Source organism: Fomitiporia mediterranea (genome assembly GCF_000271605.1).
Source record: "Fomitiporia mediterranea MF3/22 unplaced genomic scaffold FOMMEscaffold_1, whole genome shotgun sequence".
Taxonomy (NCBI): Eukaryota; Fungi; Basidiomycota; class Agaricomycetes; order Hymenochaetales; family Hymenochaetaceae; genus Fomitiporia; species Fomitiporia mediterranea.
The window spans coordinates 6005474-6020072 of record NW_006760386.1 but is presented as its reverse complement, the minus strand read 5'-3'; the positions used below and the strand labels follow the sequence as shown (position 1 = coordinate 6020072).

Below are 14599 nucleotides of genomic sequence, written 5' to 3'. Positions count from 1 at the left end.
TAGTAAGTCTAGTTCAAATGCCTTGTTTCCTACATTCTGGATTATTCTATAAGGTCCTATGTACTTTGGTACTAGTTTCCTTGCTTACTGTCTAGGTAAATTCATGTTCTTTATAGAAACATACACTAGATTGTTCAATTCGAATGGTGAGGGTTGTCTGTATCTATTAGCATGTCTAGTCTGCTTTACCCTTGTCTGAAGGATTGTATTGTGTGCCTGTAGTATTGTATCCTTTACTTTCTGAGTGTAAGTCCTAACTCTAGGATATTCATCCTTCCTAGAGTTGTTCTATATCAAGTTCCTTAGCATCCAGCCATAATTTAGAAAGAATAGTACATATCCTATAGTTTCCAACCTTACTATATTGATAGCATACTTGATCATAAGTAGTTTATGTATCCAATCCTTTTGTTTAGGAGAAATACACTGTCTGAGCATCTGAGTAATTGTTCTGTTCATTCTCTCAGTCAATCCATTAGTCTGTAAATGATATACACTTGATAGCTTCAATTTAATACTTATAAGTTCATGTAATCTTCTCCAAAACATACTAGTGAATAGGGAATCACAATTGCTAACAATGTAATTAGACAGTTCATACAGTTTATAGACGTTTTCAAATACTATCTCTACAATTTCTCTTGCTCTGTACATTTGCCTAGTAGGAATAATGTGTACCATACTAGTTAATAAACAAATAACTATACAAATCATATCAAAATGTCCCAAATAGTTCTTTGATTCAGGAAAAGGTCTAACAAAGTCCATTCCTATGCCTTCCTAAGGTCTATTAGGTACTAAGAGCAGATGTAGTAAGCCAAACAGTTTCTGATTGTTAGGTTTACTGATTTTGTATGTATGACACAAATTACAGTAGGAATTAATGTCTATAATCATATCTTTCTACTAAACTTGTTCTCTAAGGTACAAAAGTGTCTTTCAAGGTCCTAGGTGTACCAAAATAGAATGTGCATGCTCTATTACAATTTCCCTAGTGTTTCTGTTGTGTATTAGAATTCTAAGTATGTAAAGTATGTACCTCTTACCCTCCTAGCAAAATATAAGTCCATTTTCATTATAAAAATTCTGGAAATACTTTGGATCTTGTAATATCTGATTGAAGAAGTTATCCTCATAATATCTGCCTTTAAGACATTCTGGGAATTGTAAATCCAGTAAAGATTGAACTATTATATTAGGTAATTAAGGTTCAATTGAGTTCTAGAGTTGATCAGTAGTGTTCTTTGGTACTAGAACGTTCTGATCATTAATTTCCAATCTAATATCATTGTCTGAATGTTTGTATCCTTGTGTATTACTTCCAGTGTCTGGTACATTCATAGATGAATTTATTTCATACAAATCTGATTGTTCTGTATTCTGAGACAGTGTTTCTAATACCTTACTGTGTATATCTGTTTCCTGATCTTGCTCTGCTTTCTCTAGTATTGTAAACCAGCTTCTAGTCCTTATAGCAGGCCTGCCCTCTGTTTAGAGGTCTGTCTGTGAGTTTCTAGCATGTCTAGTAATTAATCTAGTCTTTCTACTATACAGTCAACTTGTGATTAATTCTTGAGATGGATTTTTCCTTACTACTACTAGTCTAGCCTTAATATATGTAGTATCCTGTATCTCTAACAGCTGTGAAATGTTATTCCTGACTTGATTAATCCTTGATAGATCATTATCATTGAGTTTCAATGTATATCCTTACTGAGATTGAGTTGTTCCTAGTAAATCTCCTGAGTATATGTGAAATAATGTGTTTGTAAGAATGTTTGTAGTGTCTAGAATGTATTTTACAGTGAAATTGAAGTCTGATATCTTCTCTAACTATCTAGCTTGTCTTCTACTTAATACAGGTTGCCTTAGAATGTGTTCTAATACTCTGTGATCAGTATACTAAAAGAAATGTGTTCTTTGTAGTAGATTCTTGTGTCTTAATATAGTTTCTACTCCTGCTAGTAATTCTACATTGTGTGTAGGGTTTAATTTTGCTGAGAAAAATACTACTATCTTGGAATCTTTCCAATTATGACCTTGGCTGACTATTCCTCCAATTCCTGAAGCTGAAGTGTCTGTAACAATGTTAATAAGTGGTGCATTTTTACTATAGTCCAATACTATCTTGTAATTATGCCTGAAATCTGATACTAGCTTTACTATTTGGTCAAATGCTTGCTGTTCAGTGAATGTCCATCTGAAAAATACAGTTTCTCCTACAATGTTTGATAAAATACCTGTAGAAATATGTAACTAAGGTATATTAGGTGCTAAATACTCTACTAAGCCTAAGAAACCTTGTAACAAATCTTTATTAGTAGGTACTTTCCATTACTGAATAGAATCGACTTTATGAGGGTCTATTCTAATGTCTTAATCATTAATAATGTGACCTAGTATCTTCAATTTTTTCTAGAACAATTGTATCTTATGTTTACTAAGGTAGAATTTCTCCTTGTGTAATATATCAATGACAGTTCTGAGATGTCTCATATGATCCTTAATTGTGTCTGAATAAATCACTAAGTCATCTAGGTAGATATCCATCCAGTCACCCAAGTAAGGCTGGAAAATGTGGTTCATTAATACTTGATAGGTAGCTCTACTATTATAATTACCTAATTGTATTACTTTACTAACCATTGTTCCATCCAGAGTGTTGAATATTGATCTGTTTACATGCTCAGGGATTATTCTAATCTGTTCATACATGTCTTTACCATTAATGAGTGATTTATACTTCTTGAAAGCAACTCTCCTCAAGACTGATTTGATATCTAGTAAAGAAGATGATAGTTTCTTAGTATTCTTGTTACACTCTCTAAGATCAATGACTGTTCTCAATTGTATAGAGTCTTCCTTGGTCTTTCTAGGCTTTTGAAGTAGTAGTATAAGTATTGTATTCAATCCTGTAACTACTTTCCATCTTCCTAATTGAATATAGTCCTTTCTCTTGTTTTACTATTGTTCTCTCAAAGGATCCAGACAAGTTGCCCTACAGAACTTGTATTTCTTATCCTCATCTATGAGTGGTATACTATGATTAATGGCTCTGAGAGGTGGTAGAGGCGTTTCCAAAGTGTCTTTGAACAAATCTGTAGTATATTCCTTGATCTCTTGTTTGCATTTGTCAATTTTACAATCATAAGTATTAATAACCTTTGATGAAACAACTGTGACTTGTTCTCCTGTTATTGGTAGAGGTATTGTACTTTCAATCCATAGTCTAGACTCATTGAAACTGATAGAAATCTTGTACTGGAAGAGGAACAGTGTTCCTAGTATAATATTATAGTTATCCAAATTCATGATATCAAAGTACTGTATTGTGTTTATCTCTTTATATTGTATTCTAGCATTAGTATAATAGTTTACTTTTGATCTAGAGCCTTGTACTACTAATTGGATAGGTGAAGGTTTGGCTAAAGCAAGTTTCCTGACACCTATTTGATCTGCAAACTTGGTAGACATGAAATCTACTAATAATCCTGAATCAATTAATGCTCTTACTAATTCTCTATTGATTTTGATTGTAATTATGATAGGACATGGTATTGATCTCTTAAAGTCCTTAGTATAAGCTGTAGTATGCTCAATTGTATTAAAATCATTGAAGTTAGTAGTCATAGTGTGGATTTGCACAGGTAAATCATGTATATATACTCTATTTCCAGATATAGGATGCAAGTCAATATTTTCCATGCTCACAACTGAATACATTGGCTCAAACAATTCAGGATTAAAGATATCCTCTATCTCTAATAGTTCCTTATGATTGTAAACGTATTTGGCTGAATATTGAGCTTGTCTGAGTAGAGAATACTATTCTCTAATATCAAATCTGTTCAGAAAAGCAATCTTAACAGGTAATGTATACTCATTTCCATTCTCCCAATTGTCTATGATTGTAAACTGTGTAGCTGTACTTCTGAAAACATAGAATCAATTGTGTAGATACTTATTCTGGAGTCTCCTATTGTATTTCCAGTCAAAACAGTTGGAATTCCTTCTATAAGATATCTAGTAATTCTAAAACATACTGTATCATTGTATTCACTGTAGAAATTGCCATTTCTGTAGATTGATCTCATTCTCCTCTGATTTCTCTTTCTAAGTTCAGCATTTATGAGGGGAATCTTTAATTCTAAAGTGTCAGAAGAGGTTTGTGACTTCAAATCCAATTGTTCTAGACTAAATACTTGCAAAATAGTATTGTAACTAGCTAATGAATCATAATTCTCATTCTTCTGAGTTGTAGACTCATAACTATTGTCTGGATAATGTATCTGAATAGCCATAGATTGTATTCAAGACATAGAAGATGATGGATCTATTGTATTGTCTGCTATAAGATCCAAATCCAAGTAATTATTGTCTTCCAAAGTATTAGTTAACTTATCTAGAGTGGAATAATTGATATTAACACTCTTAGACAATGTATTTGTATTGGAAACACTGTTCAGCTTTACTGTACTGTGTGTAGGACAATCTTTAGCTAAATACATAGTCTGTTTACAGATAAAACATTGTCCTTTAGCTCTCATATTGTCTAGTTTAGCTTGTGAATACCTTTTTACACCTGTAGAATAAGTCTTCTTACTATTCTCTTCCTTATTCTGCCTAGTATCCTTATACTTTGGTTTGTAGTCCTTGGATCGGTCTTTCTCTTTAGGACCTATACTGTTAGACTGTATACACTGCCTGTTACAATTATTACAATTATAATTATAATTTGTATCCTTTGGTTAATTTCTATTGTCATTCCTGTAATTCCTCTGATTGTTCTTCTTCCATCTATCTTTTTGATGGTCTTCTTTGTTATTCTGAGGATAGAATCAATCTCTAGTATCTGTATGCTATTTAATTCCAACAGCTTCATTTGCTTTTTCAATGTTCTCAAGCCTGTCTTTGAATTATTATACAAAACTGTGTCTGGATTCAAACAATCCAACTGTAATTGCCTTTGATACTTATGATGAAGTCCATCCTATGCTCTCCTGGTTAAATCTCTATCAGAAATATTGCCTAGATTGATTGCTTTCATTTCTAGATTGTACAAATATTCCTGTATGACTCTGTGTCCTTGTTTTATTGTATTAAACTCTTTCCTAAGTATTTCTACAAAGTTAGATAGGAAACAAAAGTCTATTAGACCTTTAAAGAATTGTGATAAGGTCTATTGAGATTCGTTTATGCCTATTTTCTGTAGATAGAAGTCCATAGCTTGTCCTTTAATAAAATTAGATAGTACTCCTACTTGTTCTTTAGAGAAATAATGTAAACCTGATTGTTTCATGTACTGGTTGACTTCTATAACAAACTTAGTGTATCTTTGAAGGTTAGGTTCACCTGAATAAACTGTAGGAATGATAGGTTTTGCACTCTACATCTGTATCTTCAATTTAAGAAGTTCCTTGTTCTATTTCCTCTTAACAAGCTTTTTATACTTCTTAGTACCTTCTGAATCACTTGAATCAATGTCTGTAGGTTTGAATAATGTATTACTATCATTGCTATTGTCAGAGCTCAAGTATCCACTCAAATCCAAAGGATCTGAAGAGTTATTGTCTGGATCTGGGTTAGGATCCTACCTTTTTATAATTTCTACTCTCTGTATTGTACAATTCACATAACTCTTTCTTACAAGGTTGTCTGAGGGTCTCACTGATGTGAATCTACTTGTCTGTAGTGTATTCAAGCTTTGTGGCTCAGTATTATCTTGTGTGGTTCTTTTTCTGTAGCCTTTACTATTCCTATCTGTACTATACTTGATAGAGAGTATGGAACTGTGGCAGAAATTCTTTTCCTTACTCTCTTTACCTTTCACAGTTTCTGATTCATCTTTACTGTCATCAGGGGCATCTGGAACTGTAAGTTTTACGTTTGAGTTTGGTCTATTCATTTTAATATTGTGTTTCATACTGAGTGTATGTAGTAATCCTTGAACATTAGTATGATAGTGTATATATACAGGTATTTTATTCTGTAATGTGTCTCCTTGCCCTACTAGGGTGTCATATCTGTTGTATGTGTCCTTACCTTGATTTTCTATCTTAGGGCAATATGTTTCTTGCTTGAAACGAACTGGTAATTCCTAAAGAGTTCTGAGAGCCTTACTATAGCCTTCATTTCTGAAATTCTATTATCCTGATTCTGCATTTTGTTTATACTCTATCTCCTGAAAATACATTCTTTGTACATTAGAATCTGCTTTACTAGAACTGTCTAGTTCTACCTGACCATAATTATGAATGTCTGGAGCTTTTCCTTTATTTGCTCTTACACTTTTCTTATTACTAGGTACAGGTTTACCTAGATTTTTCTTCTAAGAATGTGTACTTTCAAACTGTAGAGTATCCTCCAATTGTTTGGACATTCTTTTAGTAGCTTCTAAGTGTTGAGGACATACTTTCTAATACATTTATTTAGCTAACTTGTCTCTAGTTAGTTTGGATGGATCAATTGTGTTCAAATTAATGTTTCCTTCATGTTCCTAATACATACTATCATACTTATGAGTTCTCTTGTTTAATTCCTCAATATCAATTCCTTGATTGAATGGACTGGCTAGCCTACTCATAGCTTTCAGTGTCTCTAGCCTAGGAATGTTTCTGAATGTCTTTCTAGCCTTCTAGAATGTTTTCTACTGTAAGGAAAGTGTTGTTCCTTTACTAATACTCTTGTTCTTACTGACAGAATCCTTAATGCTAGTTTCCTAAGCATTTATACTCTCTGTACCACTATTGTCTACTTCTGTGAGCCTAGTAAGGTAAGTACTCACTAGTGTCTACTCTACAGTGTGTATCAGTCTAACAATATGTACTAGTATAAGTACATACCTTTGTTCTACATTACTTGTATGTAATAGTTCATTAGAGTGCCTCTAGCCTTGTATAGACAAGGACTTATCACCTAGCAAAGAGTTATCAGATTGCCTCCAGTCTGTAGCAGACAAGGACTTATTCTCTAGCATGTTAATAGTAACTTCCAGACTTGGGGGCTCTTCTAGGATTGTCTGCTAAGGCTTGGTGGCCACATTGTGTTCAGTACTCAACAGATAATCTTGTTGTCCATTGTCTGCATACTCTGTTAATTTGAAATCTGTAGTGTGTACTGTTTCAAATCTCTCTACATTCAGGGAAAGCTGCTCTTTAGCACTTCTGAATAATACTTGCCTCTTGTAATATCAACAAGGAGGTCTCTCTACATTGAGGGGAACAATCTGTTCACATCCCTCAAGCATTCTGAGTATCCTAGTAGTTATAGTAAGAGTATATGTGTCTCTAATTTAGATTTGCAAACTACTCACTTGTTTCTTTGAATTCAAAGGAGTACTAGACAATGTGAGAAACATATTAGAGTGATCAGACTCTCAGTTCCGGTTGTCAAAGCCTAGCAGGTTTACAAAAAGGTGGGTTCAGTCAAAAATGTGTAAGGATAGGTATACTAGCCTTATGTAAAGATTCTCTCTTTACCAGCACACTCAACTACTGACTAGAATAACCTAGTAATTGAGCACTAAGAAGGAGAAAGAATCCCCTAACCCTTAGCTCAAAAACCCTTTATATATGTGTATACACATGTAGTAGGATACAGGGTAGTTTAGTAAACAAAAAGGAAAACACTCACAAGCACTTACAACACATGTTGTACAAATGTGCAGGTAGTACAATTGTTATAATAGATTACTGTAAACAGTAGAAAGATAGAATTCACAAAGAATATATTTATGATCAATTCATAAAGGATATCATTAACTATTTAAAGTTCAAACAATATTATAACAGTGTATTCTTTATTAACAGCCTTGCTTGAAGCTTACACATATTACAAAAGAATAAAATTAATAAACAGAACAGAAACAAGACACTATAGCTTAAATACTTTTGTCATCAAACAGAAGACAAATGATACTGAGCAAATCTAAATAATGCATCATAATGTATACAAATATAATGAACAAAATACACAAACTTAACTTTGCCAAACAATACAATAGATTATATTTATCCAAATAACAAACTATTAGACATACACATAATAATCAAACAAAATACACAAGCATACATACAATCTATTTGAGTATAAACTCAAATAACAATCAGTATAATGCTCAAAAAGAATTAATAACTAAATCAGACAAAGATAACAAATGACATTGAAATTATTAGACAAAACACATTTATGCATTCACATACAAATACTTAAACAAATAATAAAATGACAAAAACATACAAACAAATCTATTATACACAAAAGCCAATTGCTCAAAGCAAACCTTCTTGAATTGAAGGGGAGTAATAGCATATATTCACAAAACATAAAACATAACAAACAATAGAAACATAGTAAACAATTAAATGATGTGGAAATATTGACTACATTACTATTTAATCTTACACATCTCACAAAACACAATTATAAAGTTATTGTAACAAATTCAAAGCAAATCTGTTGAATCTGATGAGTGAATCTGTTCAATCCAACAAATCTGACAATAAAATACTTATGTAAGAGACACTTTCTCTGGAATCTTTAATGGTCACACTATACATAGTACTATTGAACACATTACAAACAAATATATTACAGAGCATATACCTAAACACAGAGAAGTATACTACATACAAAGATGTTGGGCAGAAAAGCATCTCCTGTACATAACAAACTATACAGAACTATCAAACAGAACTACACTTTCTACAACAGAACATATATTACATTGAAAATAATGATCATACATTATGTAGAAACTACAATACTTATTCTCTAATATGTAGGACATAATAGTAAACAAATAACTAAGTAAATGAAATAATATTCAGACATATAACTAGGAAACAATTCAGGCAAGCCAAAGAATAGTACATATTCCTAAAGCAATCTACACTAGATATACAAAGCACTTGCTAAAATTAAAAGAAGTAACAGATGTAACAGTGATCAAAACATTAATCCTTTTGAATAAAACAAGATAATGTCAATCATAATGAACAAAAATGAGTGATACACACTAATTAAACAAAATAAATTCATATTTCATAACAAATGCACACATATATTCAGTAAATAAAGCAAATATAATAATTAAAACAATACTAAACAGAATTTGACACAAAATAAACAATAAACAAACAAATATTACAATATATAATGAAAAATAGAACTGTGAAATACACTATTTCATCTATCTACAAAATAAAAATAATGAACACATATTATGATTGTACAAAGTAATATATTGATCAAATAACATTACACAATGATAATAAAAACATTATTGTAAGCCTACCTTATAGTTTACAACAGTTTCTGTACAGTTCTGTACCTCTCCTAGTACAGAACCACATTTCTCAAACTCAGACCTTCTCTCAAACCTAGGCCTTCTCTGTGTAGACTCTAGAGTTATACACATTTCCCCTTTTGTGTTTACACTATGTTTCCCTATTGTCTGAGTCATATACCCTTCATTCTTAAGTGTATACACTCTCCTTTTTGTCTTTTGTATTGTTTTCCTCTTTAGGTGTAAGCTACCTTTGTTTCATTTCTAGTATATATAGTTTTTATCTTTCACCTTTGTAATACTAGTTCTTATTCCTGACTGTAATAAAGGTGAGTTCTTGTATGTACATAGACTAGTTCTTATTCCTGACTGTAACAAAGATACCTTTGTCCTATCAGTATTCTATATGTGTTAGTAAACTCAGAACTCAACAGAACTTGTTTGTAACAGTGTTTAGCACTTCCCTAGTACTGTTTTACTTTTTTTTTAACATTGACAAAGTAGTCTTTGTTGTACTACATGTTAGTAAGGTTTCTCCTAACCTTTCTAAATGTCTTCTACTGTTAGTAAGGTTCCTCCAGTCTTCCTGAACACTCCCTACTATTAGTAAGGCTCTCTAGCCTTCCTAAACACACTACTATAGTCCTGAAGCAAGTTTAGCTCTCTTTCTAGCTACATATAACTAGGTCTTATTTCCTCTAGTACTAGGTATTCTTAGAAGCTACTACAGTTACCCCTCTATTAACTAGAGAAACTGTATTTACTTCCTCTACACTACTATTATTTACACCAACCCTAAGTTTGGATTCAGTAAGTAGCTTAGATCTCTCATAACTAGAAAGTAATACTAGTAAACTACCTACCCTAAACTATTAGAAGGCCACCATATTCTGTACTATATTTACTAAAGCTTAGTTAGTCTAAGAAAGTGTAACAAAGCCTCTAATACTGACCCTAGGCAACCTAACACTATACACTCTCTAGTTATAAATCTCTACATTTTATAAGTATGTGTTTACTAAATCCATTCTTATAACCTATATAGTTGTAGTTGTAATAGAATATTTACAGGACAGTAGACTATACTAGTAGTACAAGTATGACTAGTCTAAACTTGAGAGGCTTATACTAGATACATTCTATTAGGAGCTCTAGTGTAAAATACTCTCTATAGACTAAGTAGAGCAAACCTGGAACAAGCTACTAGTAACACAGTAAGATAGTTACAACTTTTAAGAATAGTAGTTATAAGTTACTAGAATTAACTTTAGTCTTTTAGAAGATTAGTACCTTAATCCTGATAGGCTTTACAAACTTCTTAAAGCTAACCTACACTTGGACCTTTAGTTTAAGCTTTGTCTAGTATTTGTAATTCTAGTTCTAACACATTCTAAGTAACTTATAACATATATAGAAAGGCTGTATATAGTAACCTTAGTAAATAGCTAGATTCCTAATCCTACAGATCACCTTCTAACCCTAGAACCAGTCCTGGGAAAAGAAGTAACAGATTGTACTAGACTCTACAAATAGTTAAAACATGTGTGTAAGCTAGTAGAACAGTTAGATATAGACTGTGTAAAAGTTTGTAACAATGTAAAAGTAATACTTACAGTAGAACAGACTCAGAAGAAGGATTAGGAGAAGTAGTACATAGGAAAGGTTATCCTAGTAACAGTTAGCCTAAAGGCTACTTTAGAAAGTAATATAAAGTGTGTTAGCTTGTCTTATACAGAGTGTTAGCTTCTAATAAAGAACTAGGAATGTTTCTAGTACTACAAACTATTTGTAAATTATAGGAGCAACAATTGTCTAATAGGCTTACCCAAACCTAAAGATATAATCCTTATTACAGAAGTGTATATTAAGTCTCTATGTCTGAAGTAGAAGTCTGTTACTCTTACACAAACAGAGTAGTCTATAGTACTAGAACCTACAAGTAGAGACAAATCTGAGTAAGGTTGGGAAAACATAAACTCAACCAACTGTAATACAACCTTACTAACTTAATATGGACACACACAATAATCTTGAAATTCACACCTCAACATTCCCTAAACTCATATTTGGACAACATAGAAAGTTTTAGATAGATTGTAGCTACAAATGTGTGTTTTTATTTTTTTTAAATATTAAGTTTTGCCCAAGTTATTTGAGCAACAAAGTACCCTACTTTTTTTGTTCAGAATGCTTTAAAAAGCATTTTGGTAATGTTTTGAAAATTTATGATTTTGATTTTTGCCACTTCAGTTAAGATATTATTATATAATAATTCCCATATGGGGTAAATTACATAAGTTTAGTAATACATATTTCCTCAGCAATTTCAGCTATGTTACCTAGTACTCTACACATAGTGTATATGCTTACACACATAAAATTTCCCACATATACATATATGTGTATATAATTACAGATGTAAACTGGGTCAGCAGGACTCATATACAATACACTACTTCTGTATACAGTGTATACAGCATATATGCTGTGCCAAATATAACAAGATACTTTATATTAAAATAGCTCATAAAAGTACACTATCATCTTTCAAAACAAATGCTTAATATTACTGAGCTAAGAAATTGTATTATAGTACTGTTTACACACAGAAATAAGACAGTTGAGTGTTGTGAGTTAATATCATGTGACAGCTCTAAACCTTCATATAATGTACTATAGTAACCATACTAACTGTAGTACTCATACTAGTACTTTTTAAGTTAAACAAGGTTGTTATATAGTATTAAAATGATTTAGTATATAAATAAGTAAAGTAAATAAGGTTTAGAAACTCAAACTTAGTATTTAATTAGAGAATATGCTTAGTAATACTGTATACTTGTATATGGCATATACAGAAATTTTTTACTTATAGTATACACATACACACATAAATATACACCTGTATTTTCAGCTAAAATTTTCTCTTACAATACAGTGTATAAGTGTATACACTGTAGGTGTATCTGTAAATTATGCTACAGTACAGAGTATAGTTGCTGTTGTCTGGTCCAGGACTGTTGTGGACTGGGTCCAACAGGGGTCCAGTCTGTAGTCTAGCATTTGACAAAAATTTCTGGACCACTTTGAACTGCCTAGACCCTAGACCAGACTGTAGACTGTTTATATTGTAGATACTACTTCTTTAAGGCATACAAATAGACTGTACAGAGCCTAATAGATGTGAACTACTCTTACATATATTGTATAGTGTATTGTATACCCTTAAGCATACAAATAGACTATACTGTGTCTTACAGATGTAAACAGTAGTTTACATTGACTGTAGGAACTGATTTCTATTACACTAGTACTTCTTGTGTTTTACACTTAGTATAATACAAATAATAAAAGTAATTGTATTCTGATACATATAAGCTTACATATATTCAGAAACATATTATTATAGTACTTAATAGTATATCTATCTCATATAATATGTTAATAAGACAGAATTATTTTAATATATATTATATAATTGGTCCAGAGGTCTGGACCAGGTTCAGACCTGGACTGGACCACTGGTCCAGTCCACAAGAGGTCCAGCTGGGTCCAGTCCAAGGTCCAGGATTTTATAAGAAATCAGTCCTGGTCTGGTTCACAGTCCAGCAAAAACCTGTCTGGACCAGACCTGGACCAGACTGTAGCAACTATAGTGCAGAGCACTAATGTTACCCCCTCTCCTGTCAACTAAACATGGGACGAAGAAAGAGAAGAGATAAAGCTAGGACTCAAAATATATGGAAGGATGCTTTTGTAAGAGTTTTAAGACTTAAAATTAAGTGAATAATGCTTATAAACTAAAAATAGACTGGACAAACTACTCATTCCTTACAAACTGAGGACGAAGAAACATTCAACACTCCTGACTTTGGGGAGGGAGTAGAGAGCATCATTCCCATGGAATCTGTTGATTTAACAGATAGTGATGAAGAAGCAAACATTGAAAGTGAAATGATACTTAGTAAAGAGGGTGTGGCAGCTCTTTTTGACACACTTTCTATTGGACTTTCGACTTGGCTCTTGCATTTGAAGAATCGCCGGCGACCAGCTAAATACAAGAAGATTAGTCTAACGGAACAGAAACCAGCACGTACCCAAAGGTATCATAGAGCAAAGGTCAAGCATGAAACAGCCAGACTTCGTGCTCAAGGATATCAAGACATCCAGCTATACTTTCAAGCTCCCCTTAGCCCTCATCATGCAGTCGACATGCCACTTGAAGTGGATGTCGATTGGGAGCAATCTGCCAACACAGACAAATCACTACCAATATACATCGATTCTCCAGCAGTGGACATGCACAATGAAGAGCCTGGGTCAGCTAACGAGCAGTCACCACCATTATCTCCTGTGTCGTTCACGGAAGATCAGGTTGCTGCACTGCACACCCAAATCCATGCCTTCAGATCCATCTAGCAAGGCTCTCCTATCCCTGAGCATATTCAAGATTCATTGTTTTTGCAAGTACATACCTCAAACTTTCAAGCTATGGAGCCTGCCATCAGCATAACCAGGTCCATGTCACTGAAGGACAAGTTCGAGAATCTTAGTGCTCAAGACATCGTGCAGAAGACGAATGAGATTGCCAGAGATGGAACGACAGCCACACCCGTTTCTGTCCCTATAATGCATGCAGAAAATGTGACAAACATCGGTGCTGGTTGCAATCCGATGGATGTTCGTCGAGGTGCTCAGGCAGCTGTTGCCCGCGTGGACGACCTCTTGACGAAGAACACAAAGGGTGTGAAGGTGATGGAGGGTCTTGGCTGTACGGACGAGGACTTGACGAAGAACACGAAGGACATTACGACGACGGAGGAAATTGCACAAGTTGCATCTATTTCTGCGAATGGTGATACACATGTCGGCAATCTCATCGCGACCGCCATGGAGAAGGTTGGCAAGCAGGGAGTCATCACAGTCAAGGAAGGGCGCACGATTGAGGATGAGATTGAAATTACGGAGGGAATGCGTTTTGACCGGGGTTACATTTCACCGTATTTCATCACGGACGTCAAGAACCAGAAGGTCGAATTCGAGAAACCGCTGATCTTGCTGTCCGAGAAGAAGATCTCGGTGTTGCAGGACATCCTACCTTCGCTTGAAGCAGCTGCGCAGTCTCGTCGGCCGCTCCTCATTATTGCTGAAGACGTCGACGGTGAGGCACTTGCGGCATGCATACTGAACAAGCTCCGTGGTCAACTCCAGGTGGCCGCAGTCAAGGCTCCTGGGTTTGGTGACAATCGAAAGAGCATCCTTGGTGACCTTGCAATCCTAACCGGTGGTACCGTATTTACCGACGAGCTTGAC

At 33.7% G+C, this 14599-nt stretch overlaps 2 protein-coding genes across 2 annotated transcripts; both read left to right on the top strand.

Annotated features, from left to right (window-relative positions):
• Positions 1-13186: 13186 nt before the first annotated feature.
• On the top strand, positions 13187-13705 carry FOMMEDRAFT_150913 (uncharacterized protein; the record flags this gene model as incomplete). The annotated part of the gene is made up of 1 exon (XM_007262093.1): positions 13187-13705. The coding sequence occupies one exon, from the start codon at positions 13187-13189 to the stop codon at positions 13703-13705; it is 519 nt and encodes a 172-aa protein (XP_007262155.1).
• A 72-nt stretch (positions 13706-13777) lies between these two features.
• FOMMEDRAFT_71797 (GroEL apical domain-like protein) lies at positions 13778-14599 on the top strand (the record flags this gene model as incomplete). Its single annotated transcript, XM_007262092.1, has 2 exons — positions 13778-14032; positions 14090-14599. Coding segments are annotated over 2 exons (765 nt in total), but the record flags the coding sequence as incomplete, so codon positions are not given.